This window comes from Rhinolophus hipposideros, assembly GCF_964194185.1.
Source record: "Rhinolophus hipposideros genome assembly, chromosome: X".
Taxonomy (NCBI): Eukaryota; Metazoa; Chordata; class Mammalia; order Chiroptera; family Rhinolophidae; genus Rhinolophus; species Rhinolophus hipposideros.
In genome coordinates this window covers 114378240-114403405 of record NC_138046.1, presented here as the reverse complement: position 1 = coordinate 114403405, position 25166 = coordinate 114378240, and the positions used below count along the sequence as shown (strand labels likewise).

The window sequence follows — 25166 nt, the reverse complement described above, 5'->3', positions numbered from 1 at the left end:
CAAACTAGGATGCTAGGTCAAGGGTGTCAGATATTTCATGGGAATAAAAGCAAAACCTGCAGAAATACAGGATAGCAAGAGACCTGATTTCACAGACCATATAAAATGATAAGAAAAATGAAATGTAGTGCAAGAGACTTTTTTAAAGCAACAAGCTCAAAATGGGCCCGAGCGCAGGATGCAGCATAACTTAAGACTGGCTGTATTATCAGCTCTCGAACAACCAGCTAAGTGGGTAGGCAGAGGGCATCTGGGCAGCAGGAACACGGTCTGGGTCAAGTTATGGAGGACACATGAGCAGGATGGGGACATCCCGGAGGAGTTCATGTAGAACAGCGACGTGGACCAAGGCCAGAAAGCCAGACTGAGGCCAGGCTGCCTGGGGCCGATGAATGCAAGATAATCGACTCTGATGTTATAAGAAATGAGAGGAAAGTTACTAAAGACTCTTGTTGGAGCAGAGGGGTTACATGAGCAAAGCGCTGTTATGGGATGAGAAAAAGAATGGGCTGGGTGCTAAGGATGAAGTAGCCGTCCACCTTTAGCCACCCCAGGGCTCTCCTCTGGAGCAGGTGCTGTAGAGGGTGCTAGGGGACAGAAGGGGCCGAGAGAGGTGCAGCCTCCAGCCTGGGTCTGGCTCCACCATAGACAGGAAGTAGCAGGGATGCAGGAGGGCAGAAGAGTCCCTAGGTTCGGGTGCTGCTGAACTGGGGGTCGATGGGGGGGTGGGGTAGGCAAGGGTCAAAATGACATGCGCACTCTACCCGGGGAGCAGGATCTGTGTGCAAGTCCGGTCAAAGACCAAGTGCACGGTGAGGGTGACAAAGTCATGTTCTGCAAATGCAACAGCAAGATCGGTGAGCCGCTTCAGGTTCCAAATTGCCTCCTCATACATTAAGGTATGAAACTGGGGAAACCGGGTGCCAGCTTTGGGACACTCCTGACAGCAGCCTTCCACATGAGTCCATTCCTTTCTCCCTCCTGTGCGGATGGGACCAGGAGAGAGTCCCCCTCTGACTAAGCTCTTCAGAAAAACCTGATTCTTTTTATCAGACTAGATCTCAGGCCGGGAGGAAGGAACGAAACAATCAAGCTGAATGTGTTCTCTTTATATGTAATCAAATGACGAGGACAGGAATATGATATGTTAAGGTAGAAATAGACGTGTTCAGATAAGGGACTATCCATGGTGGGGTTTTTTCTTTTCCTACAACCTTATGACATATTATTGATATATCTGGTTTTCTAGTCAATGAGGCTGCCCCCCTCCAAACAAAAACAGGAAAGTGAGTCTCCACACTACTATGAAGAATGGCAGCTACTGAATTCTCAGCTTGGTTTATCATCACAGGAGAAAGTGCCTCCGCCCCTTTCCTGTACTAGGAAAAACAAGTATCTGCTATTCATCAAAGTGTTTGTATCAGGCCTCAGACTCACTTAACAACTTCCCCATTCTGAGTGTTTGGTGAAGGGTCTGATTCAAAATCGGAAGTGCACTGTGCATAAAAGGCAGCTGAAGGAGGCACCGCCTAAGGACCAACGGAAGGAAGGGCGGTAAAAAGAAAAAAAAAAAAGGAAGAATCGCTGGCCTCCTGGGCAGAAAGGAACAAGAGGGCAGCATTCCCATTCCCCCTCGTCTGATTTTCTCCTGCCACGAAAAACACTACACACCGACAGAGATACACTGAAATAAGTTCAGGGGAGGATATTTTACAGGTGAAAAGACGGACAAGTTCTTAGGCCATCAGCAAAGCAGGGAAGAGTTTGCTATTCCAGAAAGGCACCCCTTAGCATTGTCTTGCATACCACTTTCATACAGAGTATGTGAGACGGCCAGCTCTCTTCCCCAGATAATTTGACCTTTGGCAAGCTACTTAACCTCTGGGTCATTAGTTCCCTGGCATCGTTGGCTTGGGCTCTTAAAACACACAACCTCTATAGCCATTTCAAAAGGTAACTGTCCTTCATTGCAAAGGTAAATCAAACCGAATACTTTCTGGACACACTTGGGGAATAGGAGAGCAGGCAACACCATGGTGGCCTCCCTCTCAGTAATGGTCAGTGGCAGTCGGGCCCCGGGCCTACCCCCCACACGAACTCCCCGTTGTCTCTCCTCTTTCCCTGTACCCTCCACCCTGTCAATGCTTCCCAGCCTTGCAGGAACACAGGCAGTCACATGCTTATGCTGAGGGAATCAAGTGTTCCCCGCCACTCACCTGGAAGCAAGAATAAAACCACCTTCCCCTTTTAATGACGGTTCACCTTTTCATCGTTATTGGACCATCCCAAAAATCCTGTATCTCAGAGAAAAGGCCATATATTCCCGAATTCTCTTAAATAATATATCCTTCAACCATCTACTTGCTGAGCCCAGTGCATGAAAGCGCACACCGTACGTGGTCAAAGCCCTGTCAAGCTGCATCACTTCACCCAGGTTTTATATAAAATCACACAGGTTTTATAGCTCCCCGTATGATTAGAGGGCTCTGCCCGTAATGATAGTAAAATCGTTCAACCTTCTTAGCCCAAACAAGACAGGCAAAATTCTCTCAGGCATGCTACCTGTCTTTCATCTGAACAGCAAACATTCTTTAAGCATTTTCTGCCGGTGAGGCATGACCTGCCTTTTTAAAGCTCTCCCTGGATACATCGCAACCCAGAGCTTTGCAGCCTGGGCTGCTGTGGGGGGCAGGCTCTCCAGCCAAGCAAGCAGCCTCCCAGGTTAGCCCTTCTGGTACACAAGTGTTCTGCAGAGCCATGCAAATCTGCAGCTGGCTCCATGGTGAACAGAATCGATTTGATTTCCAAATACATTCATTCACCTGGATATACTGGGCTTACCTTGATCAAGAGGAAAGACACAAGATTCTTCCTGAGGAGTTTAGGACCATGAAAATCTCGAGTTTCAAGGGTTAAAACAAAGCTTGTCCTATCCAGCCCACATCTCAAATCAGTTCATAGTTTAAAAGGCAGGAGGGAACCTTTGTTTACCTTATTGATGAGAGTGACTATATCTCCTTCCTTGATTGTCAATTCATCATCATTCTGTGCCTCATACGGAAATATTACCTTGCAGTAATCCTTGGCTGTAAGAAGAAAATAAAACACAACCTTTAAATGCTTTAGCTAATGAGCTGGCCCAGGAGATGTTCTGTATCACATTAACTTCAGGGAAAAAACACACTCAACAGATAGGATGTAAGTACTGATGAAGAAAGGGTCACCCTCAGAAAACTCCCTAAGATTGTTCATTTGGGACTCATGCATATTTATTCTCTTCATTTTTTCCCCCTCACAAATCATGTGATGTCATGAAATGCCACTGACTGCTTTGCTTCTCTCAGACAGAAAAAAAAAGGTTTCCTTGGTCTCAGGAAAATAGATGTGTATATTTTATATATTCTTTTATGTAACATTTCGTATACTCTTCAGGTGCATGCATAAGCAGACGTAATCTACAAAAAGGAAAAAGCTTAAATTTCACCCTCACTGCCTTCTTCCAAGCATCACTAAATCAGAAACAGGGTATTTTTATATGTTGCAAAGCTGACATAGTACTCAAAACAATGAACAAGACTCATTATGGTGCATATTAAGAGACAGAAGTTGATATATGTGAATATGTGTCAACCACAAATAGCCAACAAACACTGACCGAATGTTCTTTGCACACACACGTGCACACGCGTGTGTATGTGGGGGGGATGAACTTGTACAAATATGTGCCGTGGCCTCTCTGTGGGAAGCTGCCTGTTCATAGACGGGGCTGATCATCAGCGAGGATACCCCCCAGCCCTCGCCAAAGAGGGAAAGATACTAAGGCCACTTCAAATCAGTTCAAATATACAATTGTATGCTTTTGAAAGTCTATCTGATGTGAAACCTTATCTATTTACATAAAAGCACCAGTTTAGAAGACAGTGAAAACATTTGTAAGGGGTTTGGGAAATTAAGACTCAGAAAACTGGAGTCTGATGACTGAGAACAGAAGGTAGAAAGAAAAATTCAAGAGAATTCATGTCTACTGGGACAGGCATTTCTTATTCTGTAGCCAAGTCAACAGTCTTAATGGCTTTAAATGGCGTTAGATATCCCAAAGATTAGGCCAGCTCCTGCAGACAGATCATAACGTAGAGCTGTATATATGTAAGAATCAATGATATTGTCCCTAGTACCATTTATATCACTGAAATGTGGGGTTTTTTATTATGGTTAATGTCATATCAATCAAAGAGAGTGATATATGAAATAAGGGCAATAAAAAAATCTGCAGCACAGACACACTAGAGTTGGTCTAGATAAGACAGAGGGGAGAAGCAGAAGAGAAAGTAAGAAAAGGACTCACTTTGTTCCTGTGCAGATGTTTTTCCTTTCTATCCAGTGGCTCTATGATACCTGTTACATCACCTACTATGATCCTAGTGTCGGAAACCTTCTGTCTTAGGTACTCTGGGCCCCTGATGCCTTCTGCTTATTAACCTGTGCTGAGAGGCACTAGTTCTAAATCCCACCAGTACCAATCTGCCTTAAAATTCCGAGGTCCACATAGTTACGAATGTTCCATCTCTCTTTATTTAGTAATAGGAAACCTCCCAAATTCTGAATTGGCCAAATGTTCTAAAGTGAGGGGAAAAGTTAAACATCTTTAAATCGAATGATGACAACTCCTTACCAATGTTCCTATTAACTGTCTAGTGAAATATGACTGTCCAACCTCAAAACTTACAACAAAAGTGAAACAAATACAGTATTATTGAAGAACTGCTCTGCAGAGTCCCAGGTTTAAGAATAATCCATTGGATCAAAATCATGGAGACGTTTTACGAAGAAGACATGGCACCCATGGTCAACAAAAAAAAGGAACAAGTCATGTTTCTACTCCTTTCCATAAAAAAAGAAAAAGTTAATTAAGTGTGGTAGACATTGTTGGTTGACTGCCCAGCAGCCATTCCCCATCTCGTTCCCAGTTCGCAGACTCCTAACGTATTCAGTCATTACATTCAGGAATAGAGAGAATCCTCCCACAGCCCCAGGGACGAGTAAAATATGTCTCAGCAAATAATGTTAATCTCACTCCCCTTTGTGATTGGTTTAGGGATGAGCATGTGATATACTTCCAGCCAATGAGATGTGAGAGGAAATCTGCTAAGAGGGGAAAAGCTGTTAAGACTTTTTTCCCTGTTTTAAAAAAGAGATAGGAGGAAAATAGCTGTCCCCGCCATTCTTCTTTTAACGCTGTTGCATCCATGTTGGAAGACAGCACAATGTTTGGCCCTGTTGCCGTCATATTTCAACTATAAGAGGAAAGCCAAGAAAATCAAGAAGTTGACCCTGAGTCCTGACACTGTTGAGATGTCTGTGAAATTAAGCACCCTCAGTGGGCCTGTCCTGGATCTCTTGTTACCTAACTTAATAAAACCCTATTGCTTACCACCCTTTGTGGTCACGTAGGTATTCATCACTCAAAGCAGAAGGTACCCTGACATGAAGGAACTCGGTAGAACAAAGAGGACATTTCCAGTTACCTCCTCTGAAACACTTTATTCTGTCTCCCCCCCCCAAAAGCCTCTTCCTACACATCTTTGTCATTCCCTTTCCCCGCAACTCTTCTCTTGCTATCTCAGGACCAGACCTAAAGTAGGAGGTCAACAAATGACTGAGGGATTGACTTGTAACCAACAGTGAGAAAACATTTACAAGAAAGTATTAGTGTGCCTTTAAAATGTTTCACGGGGTCATTTTGTTTTATGCCCACAATTTCACTAGAAGCCAAGGAGGGCAGGTGTCCCCCGCCTTAAAAAAAAAAAAGAAAACAGCTTTGATGACCTATAACGTATAGGCCACACAATTCACCCATTTTAATTGTACAGTTTGAAGAGTTTTAATAAATTTATACAGTTGTATGACTATCACCATAACCCAGTTTTAGAACACTGTGAGGCATTAGACACAGAATTATCTAAAAAGGACCAATTTTACATAAAAGGAAGAGATACTGGTGCCAATGGCTACTGTCAACCACCGCTCTCCATGAAGCAGATTCCTGCATGTCTCGCCCCTCTTTGCATCCCTGGAACCTGACACAGGTCCCATTCAATGTTTCTTGATCCCCTCATGAAACCTATGAAGTGGAGGAAAAACTGAGGCACAGCACAGTAGGAAGAGAGAATTCTGGGCCAAGAGTCAAGACTATCAAAACTGAGTTGGGTCCCAGCTGGGCTGTCCCGAGGCAATCACACAGTTGTTCTGAACCCCAGTGTCCTCAGGTGAAACATGAGAGGCCAGCCAAGGAGGGGGTAAGTGAAGAGTTTGGTTAACTTCAGCAGAGTGCTCTAGCATATGCAAACTTACCCCAAAACAACCAAAAACAGAGCTGCTCTTTAAGTACACAGTGGGGCTGACCCATCTCCCAGCCAGTCCCCGAAAACTTCTCAGGGACACTCTGGAGGCTCCCAGGAGCAGACTGGGCTAGATCTAAGTCCCTGCCAGCTCCGACGCTACTCGGCTCTCATCACAGGCGCTAAAGAACACTCTGGACCAAATATGGCAACCATTAGCCGCACATTTTAGGTTGTTAGGATATATTTAAAAATAAGAATTTGTTTTTACTTCTGAGGCATTTGGACCCTAATTCAGTAGTATTGGAAAATAAAAACATTATGTTGGTTTGGATGTACCAATGGGTTTTAACATATTCAAAAATAAATGCACATAACAATGTATTAACTCTGAAACCATGATTTTCATTTTGTAGTATATGGAACGAAGATGTTCCCTACTTTAACTCAAACATTTATTGAGTTACCACCATGAAAAAGATACTGTCAGTTCTTGGGCCTGTGAACTACAAGTCAGTCCAAGCACCCCGTCCCACCCTCATATGGTAGTGACAACCTAATGCTTGGAGAAAGGCAAGGGGGAAAGAATGATAGGAAGAAAAGACAAACAGGAATAAGTATAAACCCACTATGATGCAATATTGTTGCTGTGTTTCGGAGAAAGGCAAGATTATATTCAGGAGAAAGTTCACAAAAGAGGAGGCATTTGATATGTCTTGAAAGAAGAATACTCATATAATTCCAAATCCTTTTGGACATGGGAACATTATAAATTTTAAATGAGTAGCAGACAGAGATGGAAAGGAAGGGAATGAAATTAACTTTTGGAGGCAGGCATTTTCCATCTACTCATCAATTAGATGGATTTAATTAGTCTGAGATCAAATAGGAATGAATACACACATGCACATAAAGAAATAAAGACACAGTTTATCCAGTGATTGAGATGATTTTGTCTCTATTTTTCTTTCAAAAGATTTTTTTTTTAAAAAACCAATGAATTAGCATGAGACTGAAATCCTAAGTCAGTTCTTAAGCTTTCTTTTTTTTTTTTTTGTCTTAGAGTCCTTTAAGTACCTGATAAAAAACAATCATTCTCTCTTTCCAGAAAAGGGGAAAACATCCGACATTCAAAGATACGGAGAAAACGTGTCAATATCAAAAGGTTCGAGGACTCTGAAACCCTTGCCTAGTTCCAGATCAAGATCCCCCAGTACTAATTAATGACTGACATTCCAATTTTAGGAAATTTGTTCTATTAAAACCACCAAGAAGTCCAGTCATGATTCACGCACCCCTGAAAAACAAACATTATTTCAATTTCTAATCTTTCAGAAATTTACATGAGATTAAAAACAGACTGTTTAAGGAACTGAACTCACATGCTCACATCCCATGACTCCCTTCAGCTGATTTTATAATCTATTCAAATAAAAAACAAATCAACCAACTTTAAACATATCAGTAAGCAGAACATATACACACACACAACTAGGAAATAACATTAACTGCAGGATGAGTCTCTGGGCTCAATTTTAGGACACAAAGATCAAAACCCCATGTACCACAGAGTCTGGTAGGAAGCCCTCCAGAGCTTTCAGCAAGGGTAGAAAGTACCGGGTCATCCCTAGAATTCTTTTTCTTTGGGATACCAGAACAACACTGTCAAGCTCAGTGGTGTCTGCTTTCACCAGTCTCCAAATCTGAAATTCTCTCATTGAACTGACAAATATTATTCGAGAAACTACTGATTCATAACCCCTTGTCCAGAAACCCTGGAGACAGACTTTCTCAGATTTTAGAAAGGAAATATTTTATACATACCATATAATATATAACATCCTCAGCTGGGATCTGGGGCTACACCAAACCATGAAACACATTAAAATTCTGCAGCAAATGGATGATTCATCACCCCAAGTGGAATAAACACAGATTACACACAGCTGCACATTGGTTCAGGACAGGTTTTATTATCCAAGTAATAAAACTTTTAGTTTTCCGGATTTTTGTATTTTGGAATTGCAATAAAGGTGTGGACTTCTTTCATGTTCTGGGGGAAAGAAACTAAGTTAATTTAAATAAGACTAGTATCTGGTTCTCAAGGAGAGGCAATGAGGTGTGATACACAGAGCTCTTGACACGGTAACAGTGAGGAAAGGATGAGAGCAACACTTTTGGTTTAAAGCATCAGAGTATCAGAATTGAGGAAATTATTTCCCAAAGGAGAGACTAAGGGTCCCTTCCTGGAGGAGTTAAATGGCACTGGGCTCTGTACACTGTTCTAGGACTTGAGTAGTGAAGTAGGAGTGGGGGTTCCCAACCATTCCTGATAACATGAATGACGTGGGGCATCTGGCCCTTCTGTACCTTCCCAGACCCCTTCCCTGGGGGTCTCAATAAACAGGTCTGATGTGGGAGCCAGAATCCTCAAGCACCCTGAGGATTCTCTTCAACACGGAAGCTTAAGCACCATTAAACTAGGGCAGTGTTTCTCATGCCTGAGTGGGCATCGAACTCCCAAGGTTTCCAATTCCCTAGGGCTGGGGCAGGGCATGGGCATCTGCTTCTCTAGCAAGTTCCCAGGTGCTGCTGCTGCCTGGCAGCAGTGCGCTCACAGAGCTGACCACGGTTTGCAACTGGGGTGAGACTGCTCCCCAGGGGACACTGGCAATGCCTAGAGACACTTGTGGTTGTCACTGGCGGAGAGGAGGTGGGTAAGTGTAGTTGGCATCAAGTGGGTGGAGGCCAGGGACGCGACTAAATAGCCTACAATGGACACAGAACAGCCCCGCAACAAAGAATTATCTGAATGTTAATAGTGCCGAGGTGGAAACACCCTGGTCTACACTTAAATTCAGACACGGACGCGAAACACGACACGTACATCACGATGTTATGAACTCCAGCCCAGCGCCTTCCTTCATGAAAATGCTCACTGTGACCCAAACCAAAACGAACCCCTCTGGTCTTGGATGCTGCTAGGAATTTGGCTTTCAAATGATTTCCCAAGTGTGAATTATGATACCTTTTATTCTTTCGCATTCAGAAAGAGAAATGGTTTTTAAAAACGACAAAACTAACAAGCAAAGCCTTTCTGTCCTCTAGTACGGAGCAGATCACGGCTCCTCTCAATGGCACTTTCTCCTGCTCAGATGAAGAGAAGCTCTGAGTCTTGGGGAGAAAGGAAATCCACCAGGATAACACAAAGGGAACTAACTAGCTTTCTCCCTCCAAGAGGAATGTATTCCAATCCAGGTCTTCAGCAGTGAGGGCAGGCTGGGCACCCCGCAGGAGGATCCCAACTCTGACTCCAGACAGCAAGGTCTGTGTTAGGGGCACTTGATGAAAGGTGCCTCCCAGAGAGAGGTGGGGACCCCTGAGACACAGAGCCTGGGGACTTTGGTACACATCAGGTGTGGGAGGTACTGAAGCGCTGGATAGGAAACACGTTTCGAATTGGATGTGCCCCAATTCCCCGGCCCAAGAATGAGTGAGCTTTGGGGGAAGATAAGTGAACAAAACACCTGTCCTGGAAAAAGAGGATAAAAGAGCACCCAGGTAAGGCTGGGGGAATACCAACATAAGGGAATTGACCCTTTTTTTTCTCCTATTTAAACATGTGGTGAGAAAGCAAACAAATTGCTCAGACTGAGAAAGTAAAAATCTGCCCAGCCATTTGACAGGCTGGGATAACAAACAGATCCAGTCAGCTGCACAGCGAACAGGAAATAGCATTTCTGCCAAGCATGCGCTGCAGCTGGAAAGAGTCCTAACAACCCCTTCTCTGAGTGACTACTGCTTTCTTACTCCCCGAGAAAGTCTGTCCTCTAAAACCACAGACTATCAGAAACGTTGCTTTTTTTGCTTTTTTATATCGTATCAATAAGAACGAAATGTTCTGCTCTTGGCCAAAGGAACTAAGTCACTTTGACACAGCAAACGAGCAAAACACTGCTGTGTTTCAATTCCATTACATTCCCCCCCTCCAGATCTGTAACTATTCTTTTCTCTTTTGTGTGGTGCAACGCTCCACAGGTCCTCCTGTACAGGCTCCTTGCTGCACTGAGTCAATAAACCTGACCTTGTCGGACAATCCTGGTTTGTCCTGGTGCTCTCGGGCTGACTGGGCTAGAGCAGAGGCTGGAAGACTAAAGGGTCTGTCAGGCCACACTGGCAACTACTGCTAACCCCTCAAAAACCCCAAGGAAGTTCAAGGGTCTTATGTGAATAAATATGTCCTTTTCCTCCTAGTGACTGTGAACTTGAGAATGGGGACCCATGGCTACTATGTCACTTTTACAAGACTGTCCAATATAGAGCCTCGTAAACTGTAAATCATTTATAATTCTCTATTTGCTCAACCACCATTTATTATGTGCCCACTGAGTCTATGGCACTTTTCTGAGAGATAAGGTGGGGATATTGAGTAGAAGACACAGCCCCCACCTCGAGGAACGAAATGATAGCCACAAGGCACCATGTGTCACCATCATGGGGACAACTCCTAAGAAGCAAGTCAATGAAGAAAAAGTGATCAGAAAGGTGGTACAAGTGTCCAGTGATGAAGTGAGGGGCAATTAGGCAGGAAGGTTTAGATTTTGCCCCAGTCATCATTTATTCAGAAGGCTGATCTGCCTCTGTGCAGATTCTGTCAAGGATTATTTTTGTCCTAAACCATCTGCCCAGCTGGGCTTCTAAATGTCTAAAACTGAACTGATGCGATATAGTCCTTTTTCTGGGCTAGTTTTTTAGCCCACAGAGGCCACAAATCTGTATCACTTGTAGCAAGGAAGAGGGAAACTCCAGATGTGGTAAACTGGAGGAACCTCAGGGCATTCCTTTTATGAATATTTAGACAGTTTTACTCTTGTTATGAAAATTATGGCAATCTGTTCCCCAGCATGTGTTTCATATGAATTTCAATATCATAAAAGCTTTATTGGGGGAGAGATGATGTTAGCTGTTCAAATAAATCATGATAGTTGAGTTTCACTTTCGCTGAGAAAATACCAATTCACATGAACATTTTTGAAGCATCATAACTCTTAGTCCTGATGTGAGTTTGTATTTTAGCATGCTAAGGAGACAGTTGTGCAGGAGGGAGCTTCTCTCCTCTGTACTGCTGGGCAATTTGTGACATAGGTTTGTCTTGCAACCAGAAGGAAGGAGAATGCAGTGCTCCCAAGCTCAGGGTCATTTAGTTGGTCAGCATTCTGTTATCCTTCCACCTAACATGGGTGTTGCCTCAAAATTGGGAAACAGCAAAATGTTCTAAATGGAGAAGGCTTTTCAGTGGACTAGGGTGCCTCATGGAAATTATATAAGAACGACTACCCCAGAATTTGCTCTTTATAATGAAAGCCAGAGAGTGCGTGAGAGGTGAGATTAAACTGCAGAAATTCTTGCTCTGGGTCCATGAAAACTGTCTGCCAACAAACGTCCCTCAAGGCTTCGCTGACAGTGATAATAATTCTCCTTCCTGACCTACTACCCACTTATATGCATATGGACACCTATGCCCAAGGACATCATCTCGTGCTCCTACCAAACTGTTCACGTCTTCCTTTTGTTTCTTCCATCCAGCTGCTCAATTCTTTGAATGCAAAAACCTTTCACTCTGAATCGTAACATTTTTAGAATTCAATCAGAGGATAAAGATGCTGGGAGAAAGCTCGGGGGTTCTCTCGAGCACAGCCCTCTGACTTCACAAACAGTACAGACAATGAAATAAAATTATGTGCCCAAGATCACACAGCTAGCTAATAACGGAGCTGGTCCTAGAATCCGTGCTTTCTGACCCTCAGCCAAAATACACCACCCAGCCTCTGTAATGTAAAGCCACTCTTCGTTAACAACGCATCCCCCCACCGTAATGCCTCCAGAGAGTCAGGTGGATGAACATAGTGAAGAGATAGTTGTAGAATGGAGCAAGGCATGGGCTAGAGCCGTGATCCTCCCATATGCTTAAGGGAGCTGAGCATTTGAAACTGTTAATATCTGGGCCCAGGAAGCTCATCTTAGATCCCAGAATAACTCTCAACCTACACCACCCAATATGGTGGCCACCACGCGCATGTGGCTATTGAGCACTTGAAATGTGGCTATTCCAAGTTGAGACGGGCCATACATGTAAAATATTGTGAAGACTCATATGGACTGTGAAAATGCATATGAAAAAAAATAATGAAAATATCTCACTTATGTGTTACATGTTGAAATAACACTTTGGATATATTGAATTAAATAAATTATATTTAAATTAAGTTCACCTGTTTCTTTTTAAAAATGTGGCTACTAGAAAATGTAAAATCACATATATGGCTTACATAATATTTCTATTGGCCAGCACTGCTCCCAAACACAGCTAAACCCCCTCTCACCTAATCCTTCCAAAAAAACATGCATCTCCTGCCTGCAGACATTACAGAGGGCAAAAGAAAGCATCAAGGACATGCTTTTATCCTAAGGCCAGTTCTTGAGACCCGAGGTTTAGTCACTTAAGCATGCCCTGCAGACTGTCCTGTTTTGTGCCACATCCTTACAAGTGACACTCAGGTCCCTCCTGCTCGGCCTCCCCCAAAAGTAACCCACAAGTCACCAAAGGTCCTCTTTAATCCGACAGAGTTGAACAATCTATAGGGAAATTCTATCTCACTTCTACTAAAACTCTTTTCCATTAAAAAAATTCTCTGCTTCTCAGATTGTTATCTGCAAATTTGAGTCAGGGGGTGAAAGCCACTGGTTGTCACATGTCATGAGGATAGCTGGTCCTAGGGACCACATTCCAGTTAACTGAGATCTGCTGCATCTTCCCCTTTTCCTTCTCCTGTCTACTGCCCACTCCAGCTGTCCAAGCAACTTCCCTGATAACCTTCATCATCCATAAACTTGTGAATAGCCACAGTTACATGAGCAGTTGGATGGAAGGAAGGACGGATTACTGTCCAACAAGAGAAATTTTTCCACAAGTGGTTTAACTGTCAGTTCTTGAAAAAAAATTTCAGGATTCTTAAAGAATCTTGAAGATTTTAGTACCCACAGGTAGGTTTAGCATCCTAAGCCTGTCATCTGCATGAATAAATACAGGGCCAGTTTCTCCTTTGGAACATTTGTAAGCTCAGAGCAGTGGTTCTTGAAGTATGCGCCCTAGACCAGGAAGCAGCAGCACCTAGGAATTTGTTAGAAAAGCACGTTTTCAGTCCCCACCTCAGATCTACTGACTCAGAAAATCTGGATGTGGGGACCAGCAATTTGAGGGCCAGGGCCCAGATCTCCAGGTGATTTTCGGCACACTTACATTTGAGAACCGCTGCATTAGAATACTATACTATTATCTGGAGTCTGATTGTACCATAACAGACGGAAGGCATTTAAGTTCATTTGAACCGTAAACATTAAGACAGGGCTCTACCATGTACATCTGTATTATCCATGAATTTATTCATCTAAACCACCATCTTTGGCTTAGCAAGTCCCATAAATTCATTTTCTTATGTCTAAGGTCGTGTTTCTTATTTGCTTTCAAAACTAGATTAGTAGTCTGTCCACATTATCCTCATAAGGAAATTTGAAGCTGAAAAAAATAATAATAAAATCCCTACAAGGAATTGAAGTACTTGTTTCTGGAAAAACACACTAGAGCACATTCACAAGACCCCAGTTATTGGAAGAATGACTAAAGGAAGCGGAGAGCTGTCCAATTTAGCAAATATAAATACAGGATTCCAGTTACATTTGCATTTCAGATAAACAACAAATATTGCATGGGACACACTTATAACTCCTAAATTATTCACTGTTTATCTAAAATTCAAATGTCACTGGGCATCCTGAATTTCATCTGGCAACTTTAGAATTGGGAATACTGACCTTTGGAAAGATTTGGGGGAGACAACTGCCGCAAATACATAAAGGACTGTTCGGAGAAAAATGGGCCAATATCAATACAGACACAGAGACTAGAACCCATGGGGGAAAGTTACAGGAAGAGCACGTCTGGCTCAATAGAAGAAAGACATTTGTGTCTAGAGGGATTCAAGCAGAGATGTGCTGAGGATGTTGGCAGGAAGTCAAGGTTTGGGAGTGTTGGCTAAGTGCTTAGGCTCAAAGATAAGGCCTCTCTAATTTGAAGGTCTGTGAATCCCTGAATTGCTTAAATTGCCATTCTCTAGGCTCTCTCTGCCTCCTGAACTATGCAAAGTGCTCTGGGTAGATATGGATAAGCCCTGGCTCTGCACATGCACAAAATACACAAGGCAGGAAAGAACAACATTTCATACAGGAGACACCCCTTGCCCCAAGAGCTTTGAATCTAACTGTGCCCACCCTGCTGGTGGGACCCATTAAACCACATTTGTGTGCATTTTTTCTAATGTGTTTTTAAAAGCCTTTAAGATTATGTAAGGATTTTTCAAAAGCATTTCAATTACTGGAAAACCCTTCACTGCTTTCAAATGTAAAATGGATAAATAAGGAAACTCACTCTTTGTTCTGCTGTCCATTTCTGTTTTTGAAGAGTCTGGAGTTGCTGTAGTGGGAGGTAACTTCTTTCCAATAGTCTGAAGAGGAAAAAGATGATTTTACTTATCAAGGTGATTCTTTCCATCAAGCAAAGGAATAAAATCAAGACCATAATGATTGCATGCTGACAACCGGTTCTAAAAACCAAACACTTAAGTTTTTGCACTGCTCTGTCTGGCTGCTAGTCTTCAATAGGTCTGAACCTCAGTGACAAACAAGTGGGAAAACCGGGTAAAAAGGGCTTTATCCTTATAGGCATTCAGTACCTATTATTCCCATTCCTCCTTGATGTTCTTATTCAAAGGTTGATTATTTTTAGGAGAGAAAATAAGTACATTTCCCCTCATTTCATGAGAAGTTGACTAAATCTGTGGAGGAACAGCACTTGGCCCAGAGGAGGTACTCAAAAGTGTCTACAGAGCATAAGAATGGGAGTAAGAGGGAAGGAATAAAAAGGCAGAAAGAAGGATGGGATTAAGGGATGGAGGGTCAGAAGTCTAGATGAATACATGGGCAGGTGGAAGGACAGGCAGAAGCCAGAGTCCGGGGAGCTATGCCTCATTGTGTTTCCTTCTAGCCAGCTGAAATTCAACCTGCCTCGCAGGGTATGAGTACGCATGCTCATGTCCTCTATGGCAGGTCTACCTGCCCCAAAGATGGACGATGGAGGCAGCAGCTCTCTTCCCACCACCTTTTAACCCTCCAGGGCTTTGAGAAACGCCAATGCCACAGACCCTAGGAGACTATTTACAAGTTTTTTGTTGTGTATTTTAAAAAAAAAAAAAACCAACAAAAACCATTAGGAGTTTGTGTTGAGTTTATTTTCATTCCTCCATTCACAGATAATTATATTATCATTATTTATGAACCATCCATAGAAAAGACTGGACATTGACTCTGGCTAAAGATGTTCCCCAAAACATAGGAAACTCAGTGGCTCAGAAAAACAAAAACGAAAAATAAGACGACAAACAAAACGATGGTTCCAAAGGTGAGGTCTGTCCCCATTGCCCTCCTTTGCCACCACATTTGTGTAATCATGATTAATGCCTGAGGAAAATGTCTACTGGTACCAGGGAAACAGCTGTCAAAACCAAGTAGCTGGGTGAAACAACCTCCCCAACAATAAAGGGTTTCCCCAGTGAGAATTCCAGCCACTGGGAAAAGCAAACATATCTGCCCCTTGGACACATGCAGAGGGATGAACTGCATAATTTAAAAACTGGCATGGTGGAATGTTTCCTCAAATAAAACTGATCCACCACAGTTTTTAATTTGAAAAATGTCTTCATGCTTCACATGTTGAAACTAACATTAAATATGAATAAATCACAGAAAAACGGTAAGATAAATCAGATCCTCAGCCCTTCATGAATTTAAAAAAAAAACATTTTTGACAGAAAGCCTTTACATTTTACACGGTGACATTTTTATTTAGTGCTGCAGGGCTTCCTGTATTAGATTTAAAAAAAATGAAACCCAAAATATTATGCCACCCCTCAACTGCTGCTAAGTAGTCAAACTAATAACATTTTGTGACTCCAAAGAAACATCAAGAAGGAAAAAAGCTTGATGTTGTTCTGCTATAAGGCTTAACATGATGAAAAACTGTTCTTCAAATTATCTTCAAAAATCAGGAATTGACAGTAACAAAAGATGCTCTCACAGTGTCATTCGCATTCCTGTTCACACTTCCAATAGCATCCTACTCAATCTCTTTGTTTTTTCCCTTTTGAGGACCAGAATAAAGCATCACTATTAAAGCATTAGCAAGAAGAAAAGGAAAACAATTAATACTTCAGTTGTTATTGACCGCAGAGAGAGGAAATGAGGAAAATAGAGTAGTAAATATTTGTGTCCAATCCTGACTTTCCTGAAAAAAAAAAATGAGACATCCAGTGGTTTAGGCTTTAAACCAGATGCCTTCCTTTAGAGACACTTTTGCAGGTTGTGTATTCTTACAACTTGCCTTTATTTGGTAACAAAAGGAAGTGTTGCTCATCATCGCTAACGTCCTGATTTACCAGTCCGTCCAAGCTAACAGACATCAAGAAAATACACTTACTTCTGTACAGAAAAACATGAGAAAGCAAAGCTTGCTCTGTTAATTTTTCTCACTGTTTCTGAAAATACAGCACACTGGCCTCTGTGTGGATCCCAGCAACAGGGGTGATGGTAAAGCAGATGTTGTACTCATCTTCCAGGGGTGCTGGACCTTAATTCCATCCTCCTTCTTCACGGGCCATGACTGAAAGTCTACAGTGAGATGAGTCTCTCCCCTCTCAACCAAAATTCGGTGTCCCAGACAGCGAATCAGCATCACCTGGGAACCTGTTAGTAAAGCAAATTCCCAGGCCCCGCCCCAGTCTTTCTTAATCAGAAACTCCGGGGATGGTGCCAGGCAGTCTCTGTCTGAACACACCCTCCAGGGGATTCTGACGCACGCCGAAGTTTGAGAATCACCGACCTACATGTAGGAGGGATTCCAGTAGTGCTAACAACTTGGGTGCCTATTCTCATAACCAGATAAATTACAAAACATCCTTTTCACTCTTCTTCCTCCTTCTCTTTCCACCAAAAGCCTTCTTTCGACCTTCTCTATTGTCAACTGGCGTAAGAACTCGCCATTGTTACTAAATGAGTCAGTTCAGAAAGGAGATGGAGTTTAGTAGAACAGACAACATGACAAAATCACTAAAATAAAAAGAGAAGGGAGCATAGGTGGCCATGAGACCCTTCACCAAAGGAGTAGTGAAAGGATGGATAGATGGACAGATGGACAAATGGACAGAAAGATGGTTGTGAAACAAAACTGTAAGACTATATCTAGCTCCTCTGGCTCAGACGACCTCAAAGGCCAAGCGGACAGATCTCCAGGCCTGTACTGCTCTTCAGGGAGACCCACGTCCTGCCGCTTCTTCGTGTTTCCCTTTATTGGCATTTTAAATTGGACATTCTGTCTTTCCAGAAGATTTTCTCATACACTAAAGGACATTTAGCAACCATTGCTCCTGCCCACTAATAGCCTGCAGTGCTCTTCCGTCATCGCCCCTACCCCAATACCCTACACATTTCCAAATACCCAACTTGAGAACCTCTAGCCCATACTTGTCTGCTAAATATGAGAACAAAGACAAAGGGCAGTTAAGTACCACTCTCCCACCAGGATTCCAGCTCCCCCAACCTCTGAAAACATCTTTGGTCCATTGGGCTAAAAATGAACAGAACCCCAACTTTTAAAGGGTGTGCATCATGAAAACAATGCCTAGCTCCAGTACACACGTAGGTCATGTATAATTGAAGGTCAGCTACGATGCAAGCCCAAGTGGACAGAAAAAGTCGGGGAAGCCTATCCAAACACCTCCCATCTACCTTACAGGCAGTGAAGCAGAATGTGAGGCTTGCAGTGGCTGTGGAAGAGGATTTGGGGTCTCCACTCCTGGCTTCCTCGGCAGAGTTCCACCTTCTTGGCCTCCTGGGTACCCTAAGGAAGATGGCTTATCCAGGACAAGCACTGGTCATGCACTTCAAGGCTGTGTTGACAGCACTCAGGACGTAGCTTTTCCACCTCCTAAGAGACCTGCAGCCAGGTCCATCGCACCACATGCCTTCTGAAGGAACAGACTCAGGCTCCACTCCGTAGCTCAGCCCAACTTTTCCTTGTCATTTCTGTGTTGTGGCTGAAGACTTCCTAGTACCACATCCATGTTACCCTGGTCTGCCTGTCCTCCAGCTCAGAAGCCACTGCTTGGTCTGAGAGTGGATGTACATAGGGACGGCTGTATGCAGCCGAAAGTTCTACAGTCAGACTATTGTGACTGACCAGACAGTGATCACCAGGCTGCTGTCAATTTGTATCTCTTCTACCATATCCGAATCTGCATTTAAAACCTGATGATTTTTCAAAATAAATAATTCAAAAACTTAACACCTTTGAATATTTAATAACAGAAGTCCCTCCGCTGTTACATAGCTCTCTTGACAAAAGTGCTCAATAAAATTTTGAGGGGCTTTGTATACAATAGGAGCATCACATATACTCCTACCTCTCCGAGATCTGGTACCATGTTTCCCCAAAAATAAGACAGGGTCTTATAGTAAGGTTTCCTCCAAAAGATGCATTAGGGCTTGTGTTCAGGAGATGTCATCCTGAAAAATCATGCTAGGGCTTATTTTCCTGTTAGGTCTTATTTTCGGGGAAACACATAATACAGCATCAGGACAGATAACCCTCATATGATTTCAGTTAGTGGAGCAAGCAATTTGTTTTATTTTCTGTGCCAAAGTGAAGAAACTAATGTTTGTAGGAAAGACAATCATTGGATTCGAGTCCAGTGGAATCCAGTTCCCTGATGACTAATATGTCTGTTCTCTTTGCAACTGCTGGAGCGTGAGACCAGGATCCTATTCAAATCAAGTATCAAATCACTCCTCTGACTTTATTCTAATTCAGATGCAAACTCCTTTGAGTGTAAAAAGGTTCCTAATTATAAGACAACACTAAGGAGAAGGAAGTTTAAGTCCCACCTCTGAAAGTCTCCTCTCCGAGAATGTCTCCTCTCCGAGAATACTACACACGACTCTTGAATCACAAAGGCAACCAGGTTTCGATTGGGGGTGGGGGAGAGCTCCCTGCATTCTAGTAGTTGGTGAGGCCCCCCTGTTGGCAGACCAGGCTTTCAGACAGCTCTTCCAGAAGAGGGGGATCTTCTGAGAAGCTATACGTAGACATTACTCAAATGCTCACACAAAGCCAAACATAAGAGATGACTTTTTAAACCACTGGTAAAATACGAGATGAAGGATGGCTCTCTGAAAGCATTCCTTTCACTACTCTAGGATCTGATGATACGCCTTCCCTCTTGTTCAGTAGAGATTTAAGTGTCTGTTTCATGTTAAGCAGGGAAGCAGACGACGATGGTGAACATCATTGCAAACACTGAAACAGCAATTCATCGGGTTCTCCGGAGTGGTGTATTGAGGGGTGCCCAACCATTCCGCCTGGCCAGCCCAAATCCTGGTCATATACAGGATATGGAGAGATATGGGCTACAGAAGACGGGGGTGGGAAGAGGCACAGAAACAGTATTTACATATGACCATATTCACAACCTTTCAGCTTTCATTTTCCACCATAAGTCAGAAAGATACACAAATTGCTATTAAAATGCACTGTAAACTTTTTATATTTATTTTTACATGCTCCTTTCATGAACACCTATGACTGATGGTATTATGAAAAGTCTTCCTGGTGCTCAGCAGGGAGTGGTAGCAGCAGAGCAGAAGCCCCGTGAGCCAGCTCATTTCAGAGCCAGAGAAAACTAGCACAAACGAGTGTCTTTATAATGGAGTGCCTGTGCACTTCTAATGGGAGGCTTTTCTCCTGGCTCGGAAATTTACATAGCCACTGTCAATTCACCAGCCTTTGGTTGGCCCAGCTTAAACTATTTAATAAGGACAGAAGATATGCCAGGGTAAATTACAACTCAAAATTCTAAATATAAGATGTATAGTCCAGTAAAAGAAAAAATATATTTGTTGCTCCGGTCTAGGGACAGAGGTTACCACTAAAATACCTCACATATTACTACGTCACTTCTGTGTGGTATGTGAGGTATTTCAAGGTGACCTTAGTCTATGTCAGTCTACGTTTAAACTTGTGGAAAAGGAAAAAAATAAAATTGAAAAAGTAATCTTATGATTATGAAATTGTGCTTAAGAGTTATTCATATAATGTTCATTTCCCCGGTTGTCTTGAAAAGTTAGCGATACTTCAAGTTACATTCAACTCCCTTGCCCCACCACAGTAAAAGATCTTGTCAAATTCAGAGCTGCTTTAGAAACACAGCTGACTGTATCATACTTAGAAGTTGACTGCTTTTCTCCCTTTTTCTTCAGAAATAGTACCCTCCTTGAGAGCAGGACCCAGATGTTAATTATTCTGTTATCTCCACAAAATGAAGGGTCAGTAAGTGTTTGTGAATGGAGCAGGGCATTTGGGGATACCATCCACTCACCCGTTGCCCCAGCTTTAGCATCCTACCACAACACAACAAGTAAATGAGAGGAGACGTCCTCCTTAACTAACAGCACCAGGAAGCCCTCTTGGAACCCCACTGTTTGTCACTGTCATGTATCAGCTCTTTCCAGCCTGGTCTCTGGTGACAGCACATTGCCCGGGATGTCTTCCTCCATCTCTATTGCCCCTGCCTTCTTTCCTTGTTTCAATGTATACGCCCTCAACCTCGTATTCATCATTAGTCTCCATAAAGAAGAATCCAATCTCAACCATGTTTCCGATGAACCTCTCTGCCTTTGACTTCCAAATACTCATCCCACCCTGCTCCTTCACATTCTCTTAAGCTCCTATCTATTATGATCAAAAGACCCTCACTTGGAGGGTTCATTATCATTCAGGTATGTGTGAGTGTGCGCATGCATGCACGCGTACACACACACACACACACACACACACACCACTCTCTTGTTCTGAAATCATTTTCCAAAGTGTGTTCCCAAGATGTCCCACCAACCAACCACCAATCTGATAAATCTGGGAAATACAGACTACTTGCTCTAATCCTTGCATAATAGAGGTTCTGAGAAGTCCTGTAGTTACTGTTTAACTTTATCCTTAATGTTACCTCAGTGTTTTCCAAACCTGACCACAATTTCTACTTCTTGTGACACCTATTGACACATTGCAAGAATGACCAGTCTATGAAATAGTTGGGTGAACATCACGGCCTCCACTTTCTAAATTCTCTTGGCTCATCTTCTCTGTCTCCTAGACTCATGGCTTGGAACTCACCCTTGATTACCCTCTTAGGGCACCTTCCCATATCGAGCCCACCACCAAGACCCTGCTTTCAGATTCATCCCTTCCTCTTTGACCCCAGCCTAGAGCCTTGTTACCATCACAGGGACGATTTCAATAGTTTTCTTGACAAGGATCCTACTCCCTGACTTAAGCTGCTTCATTTGATCTCCCATAAGATGCAACTTTTAATCATCGTCCACTCTCACCCCTTACTATATTTACTTCAAAGCAGTCAAAACATATACAGTACTCTCCCCTTATTTGCAGGGGATACATTCCAAGACCCCCAGGGAATGCCTGAAACTGCAGATAGTACCAAACTCTATATATACTATGTGGTTTTCCTATACATAAATACCTACAATAAAGTTTAATTTGTAAATTAGGCACAGCAGATTAACAATAACTAATAATAAAATTATAACAATATATTGTAATAAAAGTCACATAAATGTGGTCCCTCTCTCTTTCTTCTCTCTCTCAAAATATCTTATTGTACTATATTCCCCCTTCTGTTTGAGATGATACAATGCTAATGGGATGAGATAAAGTAAAGTGAATGACATATTTTCAGACTATGGCTGACAGTGGGTAGATAAGGGCAAACTACTGTACTGCTTCTTAATGGCTGTTCATTTCTTCTTCAAAGTCCTGAATAAATTCGAGGGTTTACTTCAAATGTACAATTACTGCAATTTGCCATATCTCTCAATAGCTGGTATCTTTCTCTTGTGCTCTTAATACTAATAGCAAATGTCCTCGCACTGATCCCATCTTCGAAGTTTCCATTAGGTCTTCCATGGTTTACTCTTTCCATCTGTCCAGTAAAAAACTTAAGTATCTGTCATTCTACTAAACATACATATATGAAGTCTGTTTTATATTTGTATATTACAGACACACACTCAGAGACACATGTGTCACTTGTGTGTATCAGTAAAGAGATGTATCTGAGAATCTGAGCCAAATTCTATTATTTTTTTAATTAAATTTATTGGGGTGACAATTGTTAATAAAATGACATAGATTTCAGGTGTACAATTCTGTATTACATCATCTATAAATCCCATTGTGTGTTCACCACCCAGAGTCAGTTCTCCTTCCATCACCATACCAAATTCTATTACTTACCATGCACTTTAACTTCTGCCAGGGTCTGATCATTTGGTTCATTTGTTTGCATTTTGAATAACTCTAGAAACCATGCCCTAAAAAACTGGAGAGAACCATACAACACATTCACAGGAAGGGTAGGTTTTCTCTTTTTCAAAGCAAAATAATTTTTTGAAGTTTTAGTAGGGACTTCCACTCATGATGAAGAAATGCAGTGTTGAATTATGAATCAAAACCTGCTTATGTGCTCAACGAGGTGGAGAATGCACATCCAGACAACATTAGAATCAGAGGAAGAAGCTCTCCAAATGTCTGACAATATATGAAAATACTGTTTATATTTTACCCCCACTGTTCTTGAGAGAGAAGCCTACTACATACTATTTTGTTGTATGATCATCTTATTCACAGAGGATGAACAAGTCAACGTAAATTTCCATTTCATATACCACTTTGGCAAAATACAATTCGCCATAAAGCTTTAAAAGACTATTTTACCACTGTTACAACAGATAAAAGGAAATCTTAAACCTTCCTTCTGCCAGAGGATTAGTTTTTAATTTTAAAACTAATGTTTAATTTTTTAATTAAACATGCCTTCCTTTTAGATGCTTTTGGAGAATTTAAGAACAGTATGGGTAAGAGAGAGAGAAGGATGGAATGGCAGGAGTAAATATCCTGGGGCCAGTTTGAGTTTTGTTCATCCAGTGCTTTAACATGAAACTTGCTGTATATGTGTGGACCAAGTCCTAATTTTCCTAGAAAGTAGTTGTGTGAATTCAGTTAACATACAAAATCCTTTACAGATCTAAAATAATTTGTCTTATTCAATCATGACATAGTCTAAGCTAGTCCCCTTACCTGGGATGCCAGCTCCTCCCCCAGCCTTTAAGGTTCACCTAAAGTCCAGCTGGCCAAATGAAGCAACTTTCAGTAAGGTTTTCTTGACCATAACATTTTTATCTGTATGAGGTACTTGAGGGCAAAGCCATGTTTTATCAGATTTCCTGTATACCTCTAAAGTAAAGCGATCTCTCTCTCTCTCTCTCTCTCTCTCTCTCTCTCTCCCTCCCTCCCTCCCTCCCTCCCTCCCTCCTTCCCTGCCTCCCTCTCTTCCTCCCCCTTCTTCTTCCCTTCCTTCCTTTCTTCCATTCATTCACTCAGCATTCTTTTTTGGAGCTACCATGTGCCATGATCTATGCTGGAGGCTAGGTATACAAAGATGAAATGGGCAGTCTTTAATGAGTTCAAAATTTAGCAGCAGAGAAAGACTCATTAACAGAGCATCCTAGTGCAAAGGGATAAACACTACAGTGAAGGTGTGTGCAGAAGAGAAAAAAGGAGACATTAACAACTCTACATGGGAAATAAGCCTCACAGCAATGATACAGCTTGAGTTAAATTCTGAAGGATGGGTAGGAACTGGCCAGGAAGAGAATAGTGGAAAGGGTATCTATCCTAGCAAAGAAAAGCAGGAATCAAGGTGAGAATATGTGCAGGGAATGGGGCCTTGGCAGCACAGAACGGGATGTAGGGAGGGTTCATGGTGGCGGGTGAAGGGAGGGAGAGCTTCTTAGGCCAGGAGGCCAGCAAGGTAAGTTAGGGCCAATGTTACAATTTGTGCTTTATCTTAAAGACAACTAGTAGTAAGCAGAGGTGTGGCATGATGAAATTTATGACTTTAAGATCATGACTTTAAGATCATGATCTGGTGGCATTGGGAGGAAAAAAGAAGAAAAGACATCAAAAATCATGGAGATAGCAAGGAAGGTGACACAATAATCCAACTGAGGCAGTGAAACGAAGAATGTAAAAGAGAGGTTCGAGAAATAATTAGGGAAACATTCAGATTGCTGACCTACCCAAACTTCATAGTCACTCCAAGGATAAATTGGCCATTGTGATTTGGTTTGACTATAGATGGAAAAAACCCAAACTCTGTTATGTTCTTGAGTCTACACCTATGCATTCTACATAGGTATTGAGCGCCACTGTTGTACAAAGAACATTAAGTTCAGAGCCTGATCAGAGAGGCCATAGGGCCAGACGCAAGGACTAAGGGAAGCATGCTGGAGAATCAATCCTGATGTAAAGAATCACAATGAGTATGTTTCTCAGTGCTCTGATGCTGGTGTGGCGACGTTTAGTGGGAAATTGTAGGCCTGTGATAGTTTTGAACAGTTAGCTAACTCTTAAAATATCAATCAATCTGCCATTGGAAAACTAAAATACTATTTAAAAAAAACAGAGACACATAAGAAGCTCTTGACACATGAAGAAGCATCTTTCTAGTGTGATAAATTTAAAGTAAACACTTTAGTCAAATATGTCTCCAAAAATGTCTTAACCTAGAGACGAAAATGGGAAATTCA

The 25166-nt window shown here is 42.2% G+C and overlaps 1 protein-coding gene across 14 annotated transcripts in view; it reads right to left on the bottom strand.

Moving 5' to 3' along the window:
• Positions 1–25166, bottom strand: part of SH3KBP1 (SH3 domain containing kinase binding protein 1) — a 324637-nt gene that overhangs the window by 87106 nt on the left and 212365 nt on the right. For all 14 annotated transcript variants that reach the window (XM_081043256.1, XM_081043260.1, XM_081043247.1 and 11 more), the window contains 2 exons: positions 14824–14899; positions 2992–3086 (listed from right to left, as the gene is read on the bottom strand). In XM_081043256.1, coding sequence (XP_080899382.1) covers positions 2992–3086; positions 14824–14899 — 171 coding nt within the window. The remainder of the gene's footprint in view (positions 1–2991; positions 3087–14823; positions 14900–25166) is intronic.